Genomic DNA, 21,934 nt, shown 5'->3' with positions numbered 1-21,934 from the left:
TGCGAGTGAATACTATTTGCCAATATCAACACTGTGGGAGGGAGGATGGAGAATTCTCGCAATCATCGCTGAGTCCAGATAATCAGTGCTGGGCCATTTCTGGTGACCAGCATTGAATACCTGGTCTATTTTGGGCTAGCTCCAACTTAGTTGGCTAAGTCGATTTTAAGCACTGGCTGGTTAAGTTATAGTGGCCAAAGATAGATCAGCCATTTGGGTGGCCCAATTTGGCCGCTAAACTTGGTTAATCAGCATTTAAAATTAGCATCTATTGCATGATATAGCTGGCTAGGTTTTAGCCACTAAATGTGAACATTTTGTGAAGATAGCCAGTTATCTCCTGTTGAATATTAGCACTTAGCTGGACAAATGCTATTTAACTGGCCAGGAACCATCCTGGCTAGTTAAATAGTGCTGAATATTAGGTAATATACATTTAAATTCAAACTGTTCAGTATGACAACCAAAGGCATGTCTTGATAGCAAGCTGTGCCCTCCATTGTTAAGAACTACTCAATTAATCTCCAAGTTTTTATCAATTTAAAAGTTGCTCTACTAATTAATTCATTTTGAAATGTTTTTAATGCTGACTTCAGGGTACAATTATACCTCTAAATGATGTTAGGCAGATGGCCATTTTTGATAGGATGTCTAAGTCCAACTTTGAATGTTTTCCACAAGACGTCCAAAGTCAGAGGCAGAGAAATGTCCATTTTCAAACAGGATATCCAAATAAGTTTTTTGGGGAAAAATTGCCTACTTGGATATTTTGGCCACCAGAATGTCTAGACCACCAGGGCATCTAACTTTATTCGCCATTTTCCACCACAAAAACATCCAAGTCAGCACCATTTAGAAGTAGGAGGGGGCACCATTGTAACGGGCTGACCACATAGACATATCAACAAAGCTATGAACCACATAAAGGGTATCAGAAGTACATCTCACCAGAACCCCCTTAAAATGTATGGTGAGCTCTCCAAAACTCCCCCAAAACCTACTACCATGTTTCCCCCAAAATAAGACAGTGTCATATTAATTTGGGGTCCAAAAAACACACTAGGGATTATTTTGGGGGATGTCTTATTTTTTTCATGTAAACAATCATCTCTCCCTTCCTCTCCTCTATCCCAATTCTTCCTCTTTCCTTTCTCCCCCCCCCCCATGTGCAGCATCATTCCTCCCCTCTCACCCATCCACTTATGCAGCAGAACCCCACCAACCCTCCCACTGTGAGACTGACATACCTCTACTCCGAGGTCTCCTAAAGCAGCGGGGGGGGGGGGGGGGGGGGGTTGCTGAATTGACGAGTCTGATTTTTTTCAGCAAATCAGGCAGCACTAGTGTTAGGGATAGAGTCAGGGAATGTCGGGGCCATTCAGGGGGGGGGTGCTTTGGGTGGTTCATCTTAACTAGGGCTTATTTTGAGGGTAGGGCTTATATTAGGAGCACCTTTAAAAATCATGCTAGCGCTTATTTTCAGCATAGGTCTTATTTTTGGGGAAACAGGGTATATCTACCTGTTTACCATCCCAATAGCCCCTATGGCTGCAGGTGGCACCTAAATGGTAGTATAATAGGGTTTTTGTGGGCTCATACTTTCCACCATAAATGTATTGGTTAGAGTGGCTTATGGGCCAGGCTCCTTATTTATTTTTTTAATTTCTATACCGTTTTTTTCCAAGACGGTTTACAAAAAGTTACATGCATAAAATATGGTTCATTAGCCTACCCACCTGGCTACTTAAGACACCTGTGTGGAGTTCTACTAGGCATTCCAATACCAGGTGCTGCTGTTCTAGACACAAGTATGCACTGTTTCATTTAGATATTTGTGTGTGTGTGTGTGGGGGGGGGGTCACTGGTCACTGGGGGAGTGTGAGGGGGTCATACATTTATGCATCCAGTGGTCATCTGGTCAGTTTGGTATCTTTTTGACGCTTCTATAACAGGTCTAGATCAGAATATTTAAGTTCCGTCCAGGACGTTTTGCAATGGTTCGATTATCGCAGAAAGACATCCAAATCAAAACTGGCCCAAATCCCATCCAAAACACACCTCTATCACGTGACTTTATGAGTTAGACATCCTGGAGGGCAAACATCCTGCAAGACATCTAAAATATATGTTTAAAAAATCGGCACTTGGATGTTTTGCCAAGAAAAACATCCAAGTGCTGATTTAGATGTTTTTTGAATTCTTTTGTGTTTTGAAAATGCCCCTAAAATTGTCTCAAATGAATTGAAATCTAAAACCTCATGTAGCATGTGTGCTGTACTGTGTGATATCGTATCTAACTTGATCCAACTGGATCTAGTGAGCATGAAGTCATTTGTGAAAATCTTGCAACCATGAATGCCTACAAGGGCAGAGGAGAATGAATCTTAAAGAATTTAAAACCTAATAAAAAGAAGAGTAACATTTATGGGAAAATTTATCAAGGGCACGAACCAATTTAGGCCTAGATGAACTAAGGTCAGCGATCCTTAAATGATCATTGCTAAACTGGTTTTGACTGATTTAGGGACGACCGGATTTGCTGACCTGATGCAGAAAATGGCTCAATGTGTGGTTTTCTGCAGAATCGCTCAATCTCCGATCCGGCCATGCAAATAAGGTCATTAATACTGAAATGCCATGTAAACTAGCAGAGCGACTGATACTCTAACATGGCTTCCCGATGCACAAAAAAAAGTGATCGCTTTTAGTGACTGGTCAAGATCAGTTGCTTACCTGTCCCACCGATACAAAAATATTTATAACATGCCAAACCTTTTTTTTAATGGGCACAGATGCTGTGTGTGTGTTACACATGCACAATATCTGCCCCATTAAAAAGAAAAAAAAACCCCTCCAGCCAATGATGGCCCTCCCCGACATCATCCTAATGAACTGGCACTGGGGATTGACCCCCACCGCACCAGGGAAAATAGACAGGAGGGATTCCCACTCCTTCCTGCCAACTGAGGCCCCCCCATGCCAGGAGCCACCCCTGAACCATTCCCTACCTTTCCCCCCCCAAAAAGGCAGATGGCATGCCTACTCCCTCCTACCACCGGATGCTCCTCCAAACCTCTCCCCACCCCCAATACCTATGTCTGAAGAGAGCAGGAGGGAGGCTCGGTCTGCCCAGTTCCCATCCCCTGCCTCTCAGCTGTTCAGGCTTCCCCTGCCGGCTCTGCGCATGTGTGAGAGTCACTTTCACAGTGATCAATCGCACGGGAGAGGAGGGGATTATGACAAACTTCCATGCAAATCATTTACAGGCAAAATTTTTGTGCATCAATAGCTCTTTTATAAATCGATCAAAAATTGGATTGCAGTGGACCCGCACGGTCTTACCAAACTTGTTTTGTGCATCTAGCCCTTAGTGTGCTTTAAATGCATTAGCGCATGCTAATGGTTAGCAGGTGCTAAAAGCTAAGACACCCATTGCACCCCTTGATAAATTCCCCCCTTATGTAAGTTAAGGGGTAATTTTATAAGGTGGGCCTAGTTTTAGGTGATAACACAGATAAATACCAGTATATAATCTTTTACACATGCAATTGGCTTCTTAAAAATACTACAAATAACAAACACTACTGCTTATTGAAACTTTAAACAACAATCATGTATTTTATCAACTCTATTCAGAATACTGAGTCACAAACATTTCATTATAGCTACTTCAGAATGACAAATGAAGGAGGAAAAAGCCTCAGAACCTCACCTATCACTCTGATTTTTTTTTTTTTTTACAGAACGACGCCCCCCCCCCCACCCAAGCATCGATCGGCAACGTGGGCTAGTTAGCCAAAATCTCTAGCGTTATTCTCTGCTATTTGACATACGTTCAACACGTTTCATCTCTGTTAGCCATTTTAAATGCTAGTAATGCTACATTTATACTCCTGTTAGCTCATAAAGTTCCATTAAAACTTCAACCATTAATGAGACGGTGTTGAACAAATATCGCTAGTTGGGGGCCCATCAATGTTGTCCAGTTCCTAATGCTACAACACAGAAAATAAATGAAGGGGGTGGGAAGAGACTGTGAACTAACTAGTAGGTTAAGACTCCTGACGAAGCATGAAGAGTGTTGATCGAAGTAGGCAACGCGGGCCCCCCCCCCCCCCGATCAGCAACATGCTCCCCCCTTCGACAGAAAGTATGACAAGCAAGCAAACCGGCTAAGAAAGGCAACGGGAACTGTAATTTTGCAAGTAGTGCTGCTTGCCCAAAGTTTCCCTCTGATGCGCCCAGGCGGAAACAGGAAGCTGCGTCAGAGGGAAGCTTTGGGCAAGCAGCACCGCTTGCAAAATTACAGTTCCCATTGCCTTTCTTACCCGCGTTGTTTGATTGTCTTACTTTCCGTCAATGGGGGGGGGGCCCGCGTTGCCAATCAGGGGGCCCACGTTGCCGATCATGGGGGGCCCGCGATGCCGATCGGGAAGGGGGGAGGCCGGTCGCCATTTGGAAAAAAACAATGTTGATGCCCTCCTTCATTGTGCCCCCTGACCATTTTGGGCCCTAGGCACGTGCCTACTGGGCCTATTGGTTAATCCGGCCCTGATGTCAAGTCATATTCTTACTTCAAGCCTCATTTTTGTCCTGCATCATTGATTACTGCAGGCATCATTTTAGTTCAGCATTATTAGTTTCTCCACCTTACAGTTACAACTTCAAAATATGTTATGTCTTTTCAGTGTCACATTGCTAATATTGATGGTTACAGATGTCCCCTATCTATACTACTAAATGAAAGTTTATTCCCTTGCTTTGTCCGTATCTCTGACTAGTTTCTAGCAGAGTGTTTAACTATGCTACAAGAGTAGGGTTACCAGACATCTGGATTTCCTTGGACATGTCCTCCTTTTTGAGGACATGTCCAGGGGTCTGGATGGCTTTTCCAAACCGGCACTTATTCCGGGTTTTGAAAGGCCTCCTCTAAATCGTGTCGGGCAGGAGGAAATCCACATATGGCATGCACATGACATCATCGCGTGGCATCCGTGCATGCGTGGATTTCCTCCTGTCCAACGAGAGCAGGCAGTGGGGGCGGGGCTAGGGCAGGACTGGGGTGTAATGGGGCGGGGATGGATGGAATTGGGCGGGCCTGGGGGCAGGTCTAGGGGTCCAGATTTTACTATAGTAAAATATGACAACCCTATGTAAGTGTATTTCTTTGATGCCTATTCCAAAGGACCGGTATGTCCCTGCCGTTTCGAGTGTCTCCTAGTATTTGTAATTTTTGACAGAGTTATAAATCCACTTGTGCCCATTCTACTCAAAATCCTGAGTGGAGTAGAACGGGTACAAGTGGATCGATTTTTCACTCCGTCAAAAATTAAAAAGACTAGGGGACGCTCGATGAACTGCAGGGAAACTTCAGGGAAATACTTTTGAAACCAATAGGAGGAAATATTTTTTCACTCAGAGAATAGTTAAGCTGTGGAATGTGTTGCCAGAGGTTGTGGTACAAGTGGATAGCGTAGCTGGTTTTAAGAAAGGTTTGGACAAATTCCTAGAGGAAAAGTCCATAGTCTGTTATTAAGACATAGGGGAAGCCACTGCTTGCCCTGGATCGGTAGCATGGAATGTTGCTACTCTTTGGGTTTTTGCCAGGTACTAGGAACCTGGATCAGCCACCATAAGCACGGGCTATTGGGCTTGATAGACCATTGGTCTGACCCAATAAGGTTATTCTTATGTTCTTATCACTCCGATGCCTGTCTGTTGTGAGGTCATATTCCAGATATCTCTTATAGAATGAGAGTCTCTTTAATTGTAAGTGTCAGTTAAATAAAATGACTCCATTCTAGTCTAGAATTTAAACCTTGAGGTTCCTCACTATCCCAGTGCTTGAATCCAAAAGAACTCCCGTTGTGAAAGAAACCGTTTTCTGTTATATACAGTTTCTGGTATATGATCAATTGCACAGCACTTTAAATCTGCAAATACATGATTGTATTCCAGGCAATATGCCACCATAGGTCCCTGCAATTTATTGATATTCAACCAGCTTTTATGTTCTGTTATGCGTGTTTTTTAAAATCTTGTCGTCTGTCCTAAATGTACTTTAAGAATCTGAATATTCATTATCGTCACATTCATAATTGAATCATTTGCATTGCACATGGCTACATAGTAGATAGTGAGGAGGATTTTTTTTAATGCCAGTGATGTTCCCTTTACCCTAAAAAACCTATCATTGAACTTATACAAAAAGATAGGTGGGGTTTTGAGGCTTTTTCCTCCTCCATTTGTCATTCTGAAGTAGCTATAATGAAATGTTTGTGACTCAGTGTGAAGGAGTCTGAGACTGGTTTTCCTAAGTGTTGAACTAAGTTTTCTCTTTAATAAAATGCTGAATTATGTTTCTTTACAGACCTAACTTATCTCATGTTTTAGCCTGCCTGCACGGGGTGTTTTAGCTTGGGCATTCTAGCTTCTTATGGCTATCTCAGCATACACCATATTGTATTCCGCCCTCCTGGACATGAAACAGAAAGACTGCAGGGTTTAGATAAGTGACCTGCTAGTGACCTGCTAGTGTGAGCTTAGGACCAATGATTGTTAAGAAAAGATTGTTAAGTGAAAAGTTTTTTCTAGAATTCAATTGTATAGCCAGAAGAATGTATAAATATCTCTGTAACTTCCTGGTTTCGAGGCTTCTGAAGCCAGCTTGGGGCTCAGGGGTCCGCATATGCTGAATAAAACACCTGTGCCTTCTTCAAGTCTCTAAGTTTTGTGGCTGCCCAAAGTGACCTTTCAAGTGTTCTGAATAGAGTTTATATAATACATGATTGTTGTTTGAAGTTTCAATAAGCAGTAGTGTTTGTTTTTTGTAATATTTCCAGTTTTTCTGCTATCTTAAGTGATTGATATTAAGACTCTTAAAATACCAACCAGTGTAAAAGTACACACCTTGCTTAAATGGTGTATGCTTTTATTATGGGTGTGAGATGTTTGGGGATTAAAAGTCTCAAAACCAGTCTATGTAATAGAGCCAACCAGATTAAATTTTGTTCTATTTGTGAGAATAAATTTTAAATTGGTTTTATCCGTGGTTGATGTATCCCCACTCCTTTTCTTCTTGCATAGTTAGTTGCTCATGGAGTTTGTTTCCTTGTCTTTGATCTGTATTTATTATGGATGTGTACATGGGCAGAGTTTAGATACAACATGCAGATATACACTTATGGGCAGATTCTATAGATCGCATTTAAAAAATCAGCGCAATTCTATAAAAGTTATCTGCCACTTATGTGTGATAACTTTAAGTCGCACCAATTTAGGCCTGCAAAAACCAGGCTTAAATGCTTGCACCTAAGTTAAGAACATAAGAACTATATGAATAGCCATACTGGGACAGACTGAAGGTCCATTAAGCCTAGTATCCTGTTTCCAACAGTGGCCAACACAGGTCACAAGTACCTAGTTGTGCGTACATTAGCATATTTCTATAAACTTGCATAACTTAAAGCCACACCCACAATGCACCCCAACCACACCCCCTTTTCAGCATCACACACTTGAACTGACACATGGAGGGGCATAATAAATTTTTAAAAAGTCTTAAATCCGTTTTGGGCCTAGGATGGTAGTCGCCCAAAGTCAGCAGCATCCAAAGTCCATTCTCAAAAAATACATCCATAATATATATTTTTTCAAGAATCGTCTGCTTATATGTCCACCAAGTTGTATCTTTATACCACATTCTTAACCAAAAAATCGTTCAAGTCCCAAACGCCTAGAAAAATACTTTTTTGGATATGGTAGGGGTCAGCAAAGTGATGGACTGGCCACCCAGACATGGCAACAGAGTAGAGGGGCAATTTACAGGGCACTGCTCTGAACTTCACAAAAAGGGTGCCACATAAACATCTCACCACTACTCCCTTGCAAATCATGGTGAGCCCCCTAAAACCTTCTAAAGCCACCTGTCTACAACTCCAATAGCCCTACCTACAGTCATCTGAAAAAATTAGGCACCCCATGAAATATTCAGTTCTTTCTTAAGAAATGTTCACATATCGATGTCAAATCTTTTTTTTTTTTTAAATTTCTCTCTGGAAAACAAAATGATGTAATTGCAGGTAAACTACAATATGTTTCTAGGCATTTAAACTAGAAGGTGGGGGTGGCGTATGTAGGAAGAACAATTATAGAGGCCACCCCCAGCAAAAGACAAGATGTGATGGTAGTAAAGATTGCAACAAAAACAATATTAGCAACTCACTTCTTAGTATTGCAATGGGAAGCGAAACGAAACAAAAAACTATACAAAAAAGGAGATTACCACTGAAAAATAGCTGGAAAGCAATGACCACAAACGCTCACAGTCTAAGCAACAAAGTTCATGATCTGCAAGCCCTGATGTTAGAGGCAGACCTGGATATTGTTGCTATCACAGAGACATGGTTCAGTGAATCCCATGGATGGGATGCAAACATACCGGGATATAATCTTTTTAGGAAGGACAGAGATGATCAAAAAGGTGGAGAAGTAACTCACTATGTAAAGATCAATATCCAAGTGACTGAAATGAAAGGGACCTGGGGAGAGGAAGAAGCGATATGGATCGCTCTGAAAAGAGAAGATAGAACTTCTATCTACGTGGGTGTAGTCTACAGACCTCCAACTCAATCACAGCAAATTGATAAAGATCTGACTGCGGATATCCAAAAGTTTGGAAAGAAAGAGGAGGTGCTGCTGTTGGGAGATTTCAACCTGCTGGATGCGGACTGGAAAGTTTCATCTGCGGAATCAGAAAGAAGTAGGGAGATTGTGGATGCCTTTCAAGAGGCTCTGCTCAGACAAATGGTGAAGGAACCCACGAGAGAAAAAGCAATATTGGATCTGGTCCTCACAAATGGAAAGAGTATATCTAATGTACGAGTGGATGCTCACTTGGGAAGTAGCGATCATCAAACGGTTTGGTTTGATATAACAGCTAAAGTGGAGAACAGCTGCACAATACTTAAAGTCCTAGATTTCAAATGTACAGACTTTAATAAAATGGGAGAGTACCTGAAGAAAGAGCTGTTAGGTTCTACAAACTATTGGCGGAGAAAATAAAGGCAAAAGAGTTGGCATTCCTGAAATATAAAAAAAAACAAGAAGAGGAGTACAGAAAGGACTACCGGGTGAAACTGAAAGAAGCCAAGAGAGAGATACACAAGCAGAAGAGCAAATGGCTAAAAATGTAAAAAAGGGAGACAAATTTTTTTTCAGAAATATTAGTGAAAGGAGGAAGATGAAAAATGGAATTTCAAAACTAAAAGATACTATGAACCAATATATGGAGAGTGATGAGGAAAAAGCAAACGTGCTAAACAAATACTTCTGTTCTGTGTTCAAGGAAGAAAATCCTGGAAAAGGACCGAGATTGTCTGACAAAGTTACACAAGAAAATGGAGTAGATTCTGCGCCGTTCATGGAGGAAAGTGTTTATGAACAATTTAAAAACTGAAGGTGGACAAAGCAATGGGACTGGACGGGATCCATCTCAGGATACTGAGGGAGCTCAGAGAGGTTCTGGCGGGTCGTACAACAAATCATTGGAGATGCGAATGATTCCTGGGGAATGGAGAAGAGTGGATGTGGTCCCTATTCACAAAAGTGGTTGTAGAGATGAAGCAGGATGAAGTCTCACTTTGGTTGTTGGAAAAATAATTGAAGTGTTGCTGAAAGAAAGGATAGTGAACTTCCTAGAATCTGATGGGTTACAGGATCTGAGGCAACATGGCTTTACTAAAGGTAAATCGTACCAAATGAACCTGATTGAATTTTTTGATTGGGTGACTGGATCAAGAACATATGCTAGATGTAATTTACTTGGATTTCAGCAAAGCCTTTGACACAGTTCCTCATTAGAGGCTCTTGAATAAACTTGAAGGGCTGAAGTTAGGACCCAAAACTGGAACTGGAACTGGATTAGAAACTGGTTGTCGGACAGATGCCAGAGGGTGGTGGTTAATGGAAGTCGCTCGGAGGAAGGAAGGTGAGTAGTGGAGTCCCTCAGGGTTCGGGCTGGGGCCGATCCTGTTCAATATATTTGTGAGTGACATTGCTGAAGGGATGGAAGGTAAGGTTTGCCTTTTTGCAGATGATACCAAGATTTGTAACAGAGTAGACACCGTGGAGGGAGTGGAAAACATGAAAAAGGATCTGCAAAAGTTAGAGGAATGGTCTAATATCTGACAACTAAAATTCAATGCAAAGAAATGCAGAGTAATGCATGTAGGGATTAATAATCAGGAACCATATATGTTGAGAGATGAGAAGCTGATATGCACAGAGGGGTAAGGGATCTTGTGGTGATAGTGTCCAAAGATCTAAAGGTGAAAAAACAGTGCGTCAAGACGGTGACTGCTGTCAGAAGGATGCTGGGCTGTATAAAGAGAGGCGTAACCAGTAGAAGAAAGAAGGTGTTGATGCCCCTGTACAGGTCGTTGGTAAGGCCCCACTTGAAGTATTGTGTTCAGTTTTGGAGACCGTATCTGGTGAAGGATGTAAGAAGACTTGAAGTGGTCCAGAGGAGGGCAACAAAAATGATAGGAGGTTTGTGTTAAAAGACGTATAAGGAGAGACTGGAAGCCCTGAATATATGTACCCTAGAAGAAAGGAGAGACAGGGGAGATATGATACAGACGTTTAAGTACTTGAAAGGTATTAATGTAGACCAAAATCTTTTCAAGAAAAAGGAAAATGGTAAAACCAGAGGGCATAATTTGAGGCTGAGGGGTGGGAGACTCAAGAGCAATGTAAGGAAATTCTTCTTTACAGAGAGGGTGGTGGATGCCTGGAATGCACTCCTGTGAGAAGGTGGAGAGGAAAGCAGTGACAGAGTTCAAAAAAGCATGGGATGAACAGAGAGGATCTAGAATCAGAAAATAATAGTAAATATTGAAGGTCAGTACTGGGCAGACTTGCACAGTCTGTGTCCGTATATGGCCATTTGGTGGAAGATGGGCTGGGGAGGGCTTCGATGGCTGGGATGGTTTAGATGAGCTGGGGTGAACTTTGACGAAGACTTCAGTAGATGGAACCTAAGCACAGTACCGGGCAGAGCTGTGGGTTCTTGCCCAGAAACAGCTAAGAAGAAGAAAAATTTTAATTAAATCAGTCATTTAAAGAGTGGGTAAGGTTGGGCAGACTGGATAGACCATTTGGTTCTTTATCTGCCATCATCGACTATGTTACTATGAAATTGTCCAAACCTTTCTTAAAACCAGCTAAGATATCCGCTCTTACCACAACCTGTGGCAATGCGTTCCAGAGGTTAACTATTCTCTGAGTGAAAAAATATTTCCTCCTATTGGTTTTAAAAGTATTTCCCTGTGTGTTTTTACCAGTTTGCTATCTTAGCACTAGTGTTGCAAATTTTTGAGCTTATTGGACACATCATTGACTTCTCTGGTATATGGAAGTGTTCATCTGTGGACTAAAAGTTTTTTCTGGAGTTTTGTGCCCTATAGCATCAATTCTGGAGATAGAAAAGAATGTCTTAACCCCTTCCTATTTAATGGCCTGGTGATTTATGGCACATAGATAATACTGTGGCTGCTCATTTGCAAAGTCTAGACAGAATTATGTTAAGTAAAAAGCCGTGCTAGCTCTGCTAAACCTTAAGCAGATAAATACCCCCTTTCTCCCAAGATTTCCTCTCTGTCTAATCTCTGAAGAGACATTTTACAGGCCTCTAAAGAGAATCTGGAAAATTAAAAAAAAAATTGGGTTGTTATGACATTTTTAAGGTCAAGTTCTTAAATACTCAGAAATACCATTTAAAACCATCAGCAGTTCAAGTCTTTAATTAAACAAATTGCAGATAAAGATTTAGCACAAAATGTCAAATATGACATTAAGGAAAAAAATATAGCTTCAGACTCTCATTCTTTAAATTGCATTGTTACAGTAATTTTGTGGACAAAACATTACTGTTGATAAATGCAGTTGAGGGACTTATAAGTAAGGGAAGCAGTGCTAGTTTGATCCTTACACCTTTAAACAGCCACAGCCAAAACTTTGGCCACAGACGGTGGGGGTCTATAGCCAAAAGAATTTTAGAAGCACTTTGCTTTAAAAGATAAGCCACTTGTTTCCTTTAATAATTTTGTGGGTTACTAGTAAATTTGCATTTCACCAAGTCTTAATAGTCATGTAGTATTTATTGTTTTATTGTGAGCTTCTATACCACTAGTAATGACTGGGAAATCATTTCAGAGTGGTTTGCTTACGCTTCTGTAAAGGTGTTACAAATAGAGAAGTTGCGTCAGAGGAGAAGCTTTCACCTGCAGATGCACACAACTTAAGGCAGGCTCCGGTGGCTTGAACAAATTAAACTGTAAAGTAAAACGTGCCACGAACGTAAGAGGGAAGGAGATGCTCGTATTGCGCGAGGGGTGCTGAAGGGCAGTAGAAAGGAACAGATGCTGAAGAGGGATAGAGAGGAACAGATGCTGAAAGGAAATGGGGAAGAGAGAGTGGGGAGAAGATGCTGAAGGGAAATGGGGAACAGAGAGTGGGGAGAAGACGCTGTCCTTGAAAAGTGCAGCTACGCTGAGACCAGCCTGTTGGGAAGATTGGAGAAGGTGTGACAGCATTGGAGCTCAAGCCGTCTTTTGTCAGCTAAGTACTTGAATGTTCCTCCGGGTGACTTTGCCCTGTTCTGAACCTGAGCTGTTCTGTGGCTGTTCTTTTCAAGGCTGTATTGTTTGTTTCCCTGATGAGCCAAACATTGGTGAAACAAGGTCGCTTGTTGGGAAGATTGGAGAAGGCGTGACAGCATTGGAGCTCAAGTCATCTATTGTCAGCTAAGTCCTTGAATATGCCTCCGGGTAACTTTGCCCTTTTTTAAACCTGAGCTGTCCTATGAGGGAGTTTTTTTGCCAGTGAAAGTATCAAAAGCAGTTTTGATTTGTACCTTTTGGTATTATACTGCTACATTAGTCTGAAGCTTTTTCTTCCTCTTTTTGGGTGCATGCTGGGTTTGAAGAGGGGGTACCTCGGTGCCACGATCACACAACATTTTGAATCATTATATGAACATATTATATATTGTGCGTCCTCGTATAATTTGTTAACCTATAATGTAATGCCATACTGAAAGACACATCACGGAAAAAGTCACATTTAAAACATATTAAATTCAAAGAGAAGTCTTCATGGAGTTATAGGAATTCTACGAGCATCAGAGCTGTTACTGTCACGGCCGGCACTAAAAACCGAACTATGTTTTTTTAAAAGAGGGGGGGGTGGTGGTTTAAGGGCTGATTTTTTAAAAGGCGCCTAAAGTTAGGTGCCTCCTAGGTATATAACTTAGGTATATAACTTAGGGGTCCTTCTATCAAGCCGCACTAGCGGGGTTAGCGCGTCGGACATTTCATCACGCACTAAGCCCCGCAGCCGGCTAAAAAACTAATGCCTGCTCAATGCAGGCGTTAGCGGCTAGCGCGGCAGGCGGTATTACGCGCGTTAAACCCCTACCGCGGCTTGATAAAAGGACCCCTTAATTGGCAAAATACCCTTTATAGCCTCAATAATTGGTCCAAAAAAAAAAAAGAATTGGGTTAGTTTTGTTTAGATCAGATCTGGTTTGTGTGGAAGTTGTTGTATTGATCTGATATCATCTCAATTTGTTGTCAGTGCTGCTGAGTAACCCCTACATTAAGCAATCTCCTGCAGTGGGTAGAGAGCACTCTGATATTGTATCCAAGGAGGGGTAATTTGAATTGTGTTTGGTTCCCTCAATCATTTTGAAATATTTGCATGTATGACCTTTGTTTCCTGATTGCTCCAACCCCACCACTCTTGTTTGTTATTATCTGTTGCCTGGATTCTTCTTACTCTTACTGATAACTCAAAAAAGCTCAAAACTCTACTTTTCAATGGACCAAATCCTTAATGCTCCCCTCTTCCGCCTTAACGCTCCCCCTCTCCACATTAGAAAACAGACCGAACACTCTTCTTTGCATCAGACCAAATCCTTATCTGTCCCCTCCCCCCCTCAACACGGCCCACCTTTCTTTACTTTTTCCCCCTCCTCCCCCCATCCCAAGATCCCTGCCCCCTCCCTCTCATACAATATGCTTTGTTCCACCCTCTCATAAATTCAATTGTACTCTTACAGTACATACCGTATGTGCTCTGTATTAGCCCTTCCTTCACTTAAATTGTCAATGTAAACTAGTTTGACCCTTCGATTGACTTGTTATGCTCTTCTTCTTTCAACTGCATTGTATGTAACTCATCTATTTGTTGGGAACTGCCTAGAACTCCCTGGGTATGGCGGTATACAAAAATAAAATTATTATTATTATTATTCTTTTCTCTTTTGCTGTATGCAACACAATGAGCCTTATTCTAATCTAAATGGACTCTCCCACCCCAATTTCATGCCTACGGCAACTTGTTATTCACCGTACATCTGAAGGTTGTGGTACTACCTTGCCCTGTAAGATTTTATTATTCTTTTGATGTCCACCTTATCCCCCACCCCCACTAAGATCCGGGCAGGAGGGATCCCAGGCCCTCCTGCCCCGATGCAAGCCCCCCACGACTGCACCCCCAAACCCCTGATCAGCCTGCCAAAAACTTCCCCTCACCTGCCAACCCACGAGACACCCCCACCCGCTGACCCTGCGACCCCCCCGACCCCCCTCGACCCCCCCTGTACCTGAAAAACGTTGGCCGGATGGACGGGTCCCAAGCCTGTCCATCCAGCAGGCCTGATTGGCCCAGGTGGCTCAAACCCCACTCACAGATGGGGCTTGAGGCTCCTGGGCCAACTGGAATTGGCCCAGTAGCCTTAGGCCCCTCCTGTGGGCGAGGCCTTAGGCACATGGATCACCGGGGCAAGAGGGCTTGGGCTCCCTCTTGCCATGATCGTTGTAGGTGGGGCCAGGAGGGCTTGGGCTCTCTCCTGGCCCGATCGGATCGGGGGGAGGGGTGGATCGCAGCAGGAGAGATTGGCGGCACTTGGTGGTATTGCTATTGCGGCAGGGGAGATGAGGCATCTCTCCTGCCCCGATGGTTGCAGTGGCGGGTGGGTAGGTTGCCGGGCCGCTGAGCTGATTGTGGCAACTGCCATCAGCTCAGCGGCCCCTTTTTCGGCACTTATATCAGTTTTGACTTGGTCTAAGTCAAAACATAGAAGTGCCGACTAGGCAACCTTCCTAAAATTTTGGTTATACCTGCTGTATGCCTATGTCTAGGTCGGCCCACCTCCCGCCCTTTCCCCTCCTCTAAACACACCTCTTTTCGCTCTATGCGTTTAGAGGCAGGGGAAAGGCCTAAACTGGTTTTAGATACGTCTAAAACCAGCTTTGATTCTGGGTACTTGGACGATCAGGCTTTTTGATTGTCCAAGTACCCATTTAGGCCACTTTTTAGACATTTTTTTTCGATTATGAGCCCCATAGTATTTCAGCATCTATTATGTTATCTGTCATGTGTTTATGTTTAATACTATTATTCATAGGCATAGCTTAACTTAAAACAGTTTACAAAATACAAATTAATAACACAATAAATAATAAAAGATGAAAATTCAAACATAACAATTAATACAATTCAAACAAATATAAAACTTCAAAATTTTCTCAAAATTCCTATGGCAGTGAAGGTCTATAGGGTTGCTATTTCATGAGATGTGCTGAAACTTGCAGCAATTTATAAACTGGACATTTTTACAAGCGTGTCTCACAGCAGCAAGCAATAAAATATAAAAATGAATGTATTAAATATGGTCTTTGGTCTGACTATTCACTTTCCAAAAATATAGAAACATGCTGGCAGATAAAGACCATATGGCCTATTGAATCTGTCCATCCATCCAACTAACATAGTTAACATAGTAGATGACAGCATATAAAGACCCGAATGGTCCATCCAGTCTGCCCAACCTGATTCAATTTAAATTAAAAAAAATTTTTTTCTTAGCTATTTCTGGGCAAGAATCCAAAGCTCTACTCGGTACTGTGCTTGGGTTCCATTAAAACCTACTCCAGCATATGAGCAGAAAATCACAACAGACGTGTGGATTAGACATGGACCCCTGTAGAAAGGAGACTAGTATGAGCTCTGAAGAAGGCTTCCATTTATTGAACAATTATAACCACAAATTCTGTCCTACTGCAGAGACAGTAGGACAGACTCTGGGAAATGTCAAGAGGCATTATTAATAAACCAGGGGGAGACATAGCTTGGAGGAATCAGGAACAGTCTGATGGTAGCTGACTGGGAAAAGAAGCTAGTGGGAGTTGGGACTTCTTAGGATATAGCTGGGGGAGATAATATTGGGAGAATAGATTTTTAAGAGAAAGGTGGTGGGTTGGAGGAGACATGATGGGTTGAGGGAGAAAGGGTCTGGAGAATCAAACTTATTGCTCTGAGTGTGCCTCTTTTCCTCCCTTTGTTACCCAGGTCTCTGGGTACCATCTGCTTTATCTAGTCCTGGTCCTGGCTCTCATGCTGAAGTCTTTTTGCCAATGTGGACTCCTCTTCAACTATACTATACTAGAGAAATGACATCCCTTGATAAATTTAAAAATAACTTGAAGGCTTTTCTTTTTAAAAACGCATATGGTGTGTAATAGTTCTTTTAAGGACGGTAATGGAAATCTGCTCCTTGCCATTTTTTAATCATCTTAGCTTGTTTTACATAATTCTAGACATTTTATACTTTGCTCCCCTTCCTTTTGGCTTGATCCCTCTTCCCCTCTCTTTCTCTTCATACTAATTGTATTTCTGCCCTTCTCCATCTTGTATCGGTAAGTTTATGTTCGTCAGTGCGTTTGATTGTTTGTAGCATTGTTTGTAATTTGTTTTTAATGTACATTTTTATTATACTCTGTTTTTATATTATATAAAACCGCTTTGAATTTTTAATAAGGAGGTATATCAAATTTTTAAATAAACCTGAAACCCGAAGATCACTGGTATAAATCATACCGTTAAGCCAATGCAAAGTTTCTGGGTTTGAATTTTAAGCCATCATTTTCTTCATTTACAAATCATTTTCTTACCACAGGGTGTGAAGTGGAAATCCTTGGTACCAGGCCGAAATACTGTCGAGCATACTCCTCTAACACATCAGATGCTGAATTTGGCATAGCTGTTAAGGATGCACTTCAGTCCTTGAGGTAAGATATACAGTCCAATAATCGTTCAAGCTTGAAGAGAAAGACTGTTAGCTCTGTCATCTTAAAAGATTCCTAGACAAAACCTTCGCCTTCCAAGCAGCCAAGATGAACCCATGGATCGCCCAAATGATTCTCGAGGCTCCCACTTACCTCGACTTCAGAAAAACACTCAAAACTTACCTATTCAACAAACAAGCCCCCTAACGCTCCCTCTCTGGAATTACCTGGCCACACGCCCGCCCCTTTCCCCCTTCATTGATCGCTGTCTTCCAGCTCACTTACCCTCCTCCTTCTTCATCAGCCAAGTTCGGCTAAAGTTGTTGTAAATCCAATAAATCGTGGTAAATCGGCCCGTTCGGCCCTTCCCCCCCCCTTTATTGACCGCTTTCCTCCTTCTCTACTTCCCACTCCCGCTTCTTCAGCCATGTTCGGCTGAAGGTGTTGTAAATCCAATACATTGTTTGTAAATCGGCATGTCAATGCGGATCCTAATGTAATTATTGTGAACCGCCTAGAACTCGATGGGCATGGCGGTATATAAGAATAAAATTATTATTATTATTATTATTTTATTTTATGATCTGAAAAGAAAAAGACTAAAAAAAATATACAGGGGGTAATATTCAGCATTTTAGGGATTGAAACCCACAGGATGTTTGACAAAACACAATTCCGGATTGTAGTCCAGGCCCTAGTGCTGGGTCTTCTAGATTATTGCAACATTCTCTATCTCCCCTGCCCCGCAACCATAATTAAACAACTTCAAATAGTCCAAAACACAGTTCTGAGACTCATCTACTCACTGAGGAAACACGACCACCTCACCGAGGCATACCTCCACTCACACTGCCTACCGATACAAGCAAGAATACAATTCAAGTTCTACTGTCTACTATTTAAAACCATGAACGGCGACAGCCCAACATACCTGAACAACCACCTAATCCAAACCACATCAACCAGAGAAAGGAGATCCCACTCTCCATTCACATACCCCCCAATCAGAGAAGTCAAACGGGAAAAACTGTACGATGGCCTCCTGGCCACACAAGCAGCGAGATTGGACCACCAACTCTCCAATTTGCTGATAATGACCCCAGGCTACAGAACATTCAGAAAAGAAATAAAAATCATACTATTAAAAAAAAAAAACCTTCTACCCAACAATTTCTTGAAATCAATCTAACACCATCACTATTCTCAAAAACAATCTAACGCCACAAGAACCACCTCATCTCTTTGAACCAACCTCACTATTCTCAAATTCCTCTGGAAATGGCCAGATATACCCTTATGTAATCTGTCCTGAACCGCAAGGTAATGGCGGAATAGAAATCACTAATGTAACGCAATGTCTTTCTCTGTTAGCAAATTATTTTACCATTTTGTTTCCTGAGGAGTTGCTCAATATTCATTATAGTTTCTCCCCTCAGCTCCCGAGTAAGCATGTCCATTCTACTACTGTTTATCATTTCTATAGCACTGAAAGGCATACACAGAGCTGTACATTCAACAGATGGTCCCTGCTTAGAAGAGCTTACAATCTAGGGGTCCTTTTACTAAGGCGTGCTAGCCTATTTAGCGTGCGCTAAAAATTAGCGCAGCTAAACGTTAACGCGTACATTAGATTCTATGGACGCGTTAGCATTTAACGTGTGCTTAATCAGCCAGCGCACCTTAGTAACAGAGGGGGCTAGTTAGGACAGACAGAGAAAAGAAATGGGACAGATAGGGGCTGGGGAGTTTCTTGCAGAAAGAATGATAAGATGGACATGGGTATTCATATTTAGAAAAAGGAATGACGAACAGAACTCCACAATGGTGTTATACCAGCGAGTTCCGGCAGTGTTGATTAAGCCACAACAGTCAGGCAATCATGGTGGGATTAGAACTGCGTGTTTGTTTTCATAAAAGACGAAGCTTGAATATGTTTATGATACACACTATACAAGAGAAGCTTCAATTAGCTGAGGTGATATACAAAACAACTCGCATTAATCACCTTTGAATGGCTAAATTGTCAATGTATAAAAAATAATCAACATCAAAAAACTTTAAACATGCTTATTAGTGTTCAGCTACTTCCACTGATCTCCTGAAGAAGCCAAGGATGAAACGGGTCCCGCTGGGATACGGATCTCTGTAATAAAACTATGTCTTTTTTTTGTTTTGATTTTATAAAGCATGTTGATAGTAAAAATAATATAAAAATTGAAGTTACAAGGGGTTTTTCCAAGGCCGTTGATTAAAGAGATATCCCATTCAATTGATCAGCATTGGCTGTCTGACATGAGTTGAAGGGAGTCTGAGGTCTTTTCCCCCTTTTTGGACTGGAATTTACAGTATACCGCCCATCCATAAAAGTTCCGGGCGGTTCACAAAGAAGAAGATCTGCACAACCAGTGAAATATACATAAGTTCAGAAAAAACATAATAAAAATATACAGTTAAGAACAAACAAGTGTGTTTTTAAAAACTTTCTAAAAACATAAGAATTATTTTATTGTCCGCTGATATTTAGTTTCTGGAAGTCAATTTGGGGACAAATAAATATAGTTTTAGAATCGGATATTCCATTAACATACGAAGCAATAATTTGTGGTACTATGTTACATATTAAACCTCCTCTTGATAAATTTAAAAGCCGTCTTTTCGTGATTTTAACTGGAATTGTGGTTCAATTAATCACAAAAAACTGGAAAAGCCATGATAGATTAAATTGCACAGTTTGGTGGACAAATGTATGTAATACATATAAATATGAGACAGTGAACGCAGGATGTTTGGGGTTTAGTGTTTTATTTAACAAAATATGGAGTCCATTGGCTTTATTTGCTGTTTCACATTAAAAGATAATGTATTACCTTCTGAGTTTTTTCATTACACATCTGGGAGGGGAGGGGAGTAAGGTAGGGAAAGGTAATGGAAAAATGAATATTAAATCTTCATATTATAGTAATAAAGATGTTTAGTATTATTATTATTAATTATTGATAGAAGGGGGGTGGGCATAGTTATGATTCTGTATATTATTTGTTTGAAATAGTGTATTCTCTGTAATAATTTACTATTTTCAATCAAATGTATTACACTGTTGTAATTTAATAAAATAATAAAAATGTAAAAAAAAAATAAGGGGCTTAACCAAGAGTTTATATTGAAGATTAAGATTTCTACTGCTCCACTTTTGGCGTTTATCCATAGGTATTCATATGCCAAGCTGGGAAGATGAAAACCAAGCAACTACTGTACCTCTTAGGACTTCTAAGCAATAGCAGGACCTTCAGAAAATATCATTTTGTCATTTTTTTTAATTTAACTGTTAGATATGTTTTGTAGAACTATAGCTAAAACGTTCAATTGACACATGACAGAAATCATTTTCTTTTTCTTTGTGGTCCCAGAAATGGAAGCACAGATATGGCAGCAGTATATTACGAACGCATTGACGCTGAAGGTCATCACAATGGTCCCTGGTCAAGTCAGACACAGAATGCCGTTAGAGCAGTAGACCGAGTACTGAAGGACATGAACCAGCAAATTAAGGTTGGTAAAATGGCCTGCACCACTTTCTACCTCAATTACATCATAAGAATATACCACATTATAATTAATTGACATGTCAGTCTACTATTGCTCATGTACCCTCTAATTATGACTATCTAAACAACCATCCAACAGGCTAGTGATCTTTTTATTCCAGTTGTCCTTTCTGGGCAGTAAAATGATTTAGGATAGAATCAAAGATCAAGGGTCGTAGATTTGATATACTGCCTTTCTGTGGTAGAACCAAAGTAGTTTACATTTATTATATGCAGGTCTTTTTCTGCCCCTAGTGGGCTCACAATCTCAGTTTTTGTACTTGAGGGTAAAGTGACTTGCCCAGGGTCTGAAGGAGCCATAGTGGAAAATTAATGCTCTGTCCCAGGTTCTCAGCCCACTGTGTTAAGAGGACATCAGATAAAACCATACCCCTAAAGCCATACCCTATGCTAATCTAAATTGACTAAAAGAAAATTGATTCAGATATTCTGATTGCTTTCTAATTTTACTGCAAATAGGATCCCCTTGAGATTCTTGTTTATTTAAACTAGAAAACATCAAATGACATGGTGACATGGAATGACATGGTGACAAAATTCATCACCATTCCCGTTCCCATCCCCATGGGAAACCATCACCATGTCATTCTTTAAGGAGAGAGGGTAGAATCAGAGTATGCATGGGCAGAACCACTGACCCTCAAGCCTTACATTAAAGAATGCTGGTGTAGAAGGACTGATGTTGAGATAAACACTAAAGTCCAAAACACAGCAATCCGCCTCCTATACAACCTCAATTATCACGACCCCTTCTCCCCAGCCCTCCGCACAGAGCACTGGCTACTAATCAACAAACCCTGCACATTCAAGGCTCTTGTAATAGCAAATAAAAGATTCTATGCCATCACCCCAGCCTACATAAGTTCCAAGCTACATCTGTACGCCCCTACCCGCCCCTTCTGCTCTAGAGCAGAGAGATGACTGTGCATCCTCCCAGAAGATCTCTCCTGATGGAAACTGCCCGCAAACGCTCCTACAGCCACTTCATCCCACAGCTCTGGAACCAACTCCCCACACAAATCAGATCACAGAACTCAATAATGACCTTCCGAAGAGCTGTGGAGACCTTTCTCTTCAACTAAAGGTCCAGCCTCAAACAATCCCCTGAACTCTCTCCCACCAACAACCAGTAGTTGGTGACCCTCTAGTCCAATCTACTGTATTATCTCCACAGGAATTTCCTAAGAATAATAATAATAA

At 41.4% G+C, this 21,934-nt stretch overlaps 1 protein-coding gene across 2 annotated transcripts in view; it reads left to right on the top strand.

The window, feature by feature from the left end:
• The window catches only part of ENPP6 (ectonucleotide pyrophosphatase/phosphodiesterase 6), a 95,716-nt gene that overhangs the window by 36,832 nt on the left and 36,950 nt on the right, over window positions 1-21,934 (top strand). For both annotated transcript variants that reach the window (XM_033943240.1, XM_033943250.1), the window contains exons 3-4: window positions 17,021-17,132; window positions 20,537-20,678. In XM_033943240.1, coding sequence (XP_033799131.1) covers window positions 17,021-17,132; window positions 20,537-20,678 — 254 coding nt within the window. The remainder of the gene's footprint in view (window positions 1-17,020; window positions 17,133-20,536; window positions 20,679-21,934) is intronic.

This window comes from Geotrypetes seraphini, chromosome 1 (assembly GCF_902459505.1).
Source record: "Geotrypetes seraphini chromosome 1, aGeoSer1.1, whole genome shotgun sequence".
Lineage (NCBI taxonomy): Eukaryota > Metazoa > Chordata > Amphibia > Gymnophiona > Dermophiidae > Geotrypetes > Geotrypetes seraphini.
This window is presented reverse-complemented; position numbering and strand designations above follow the sequence as displayed.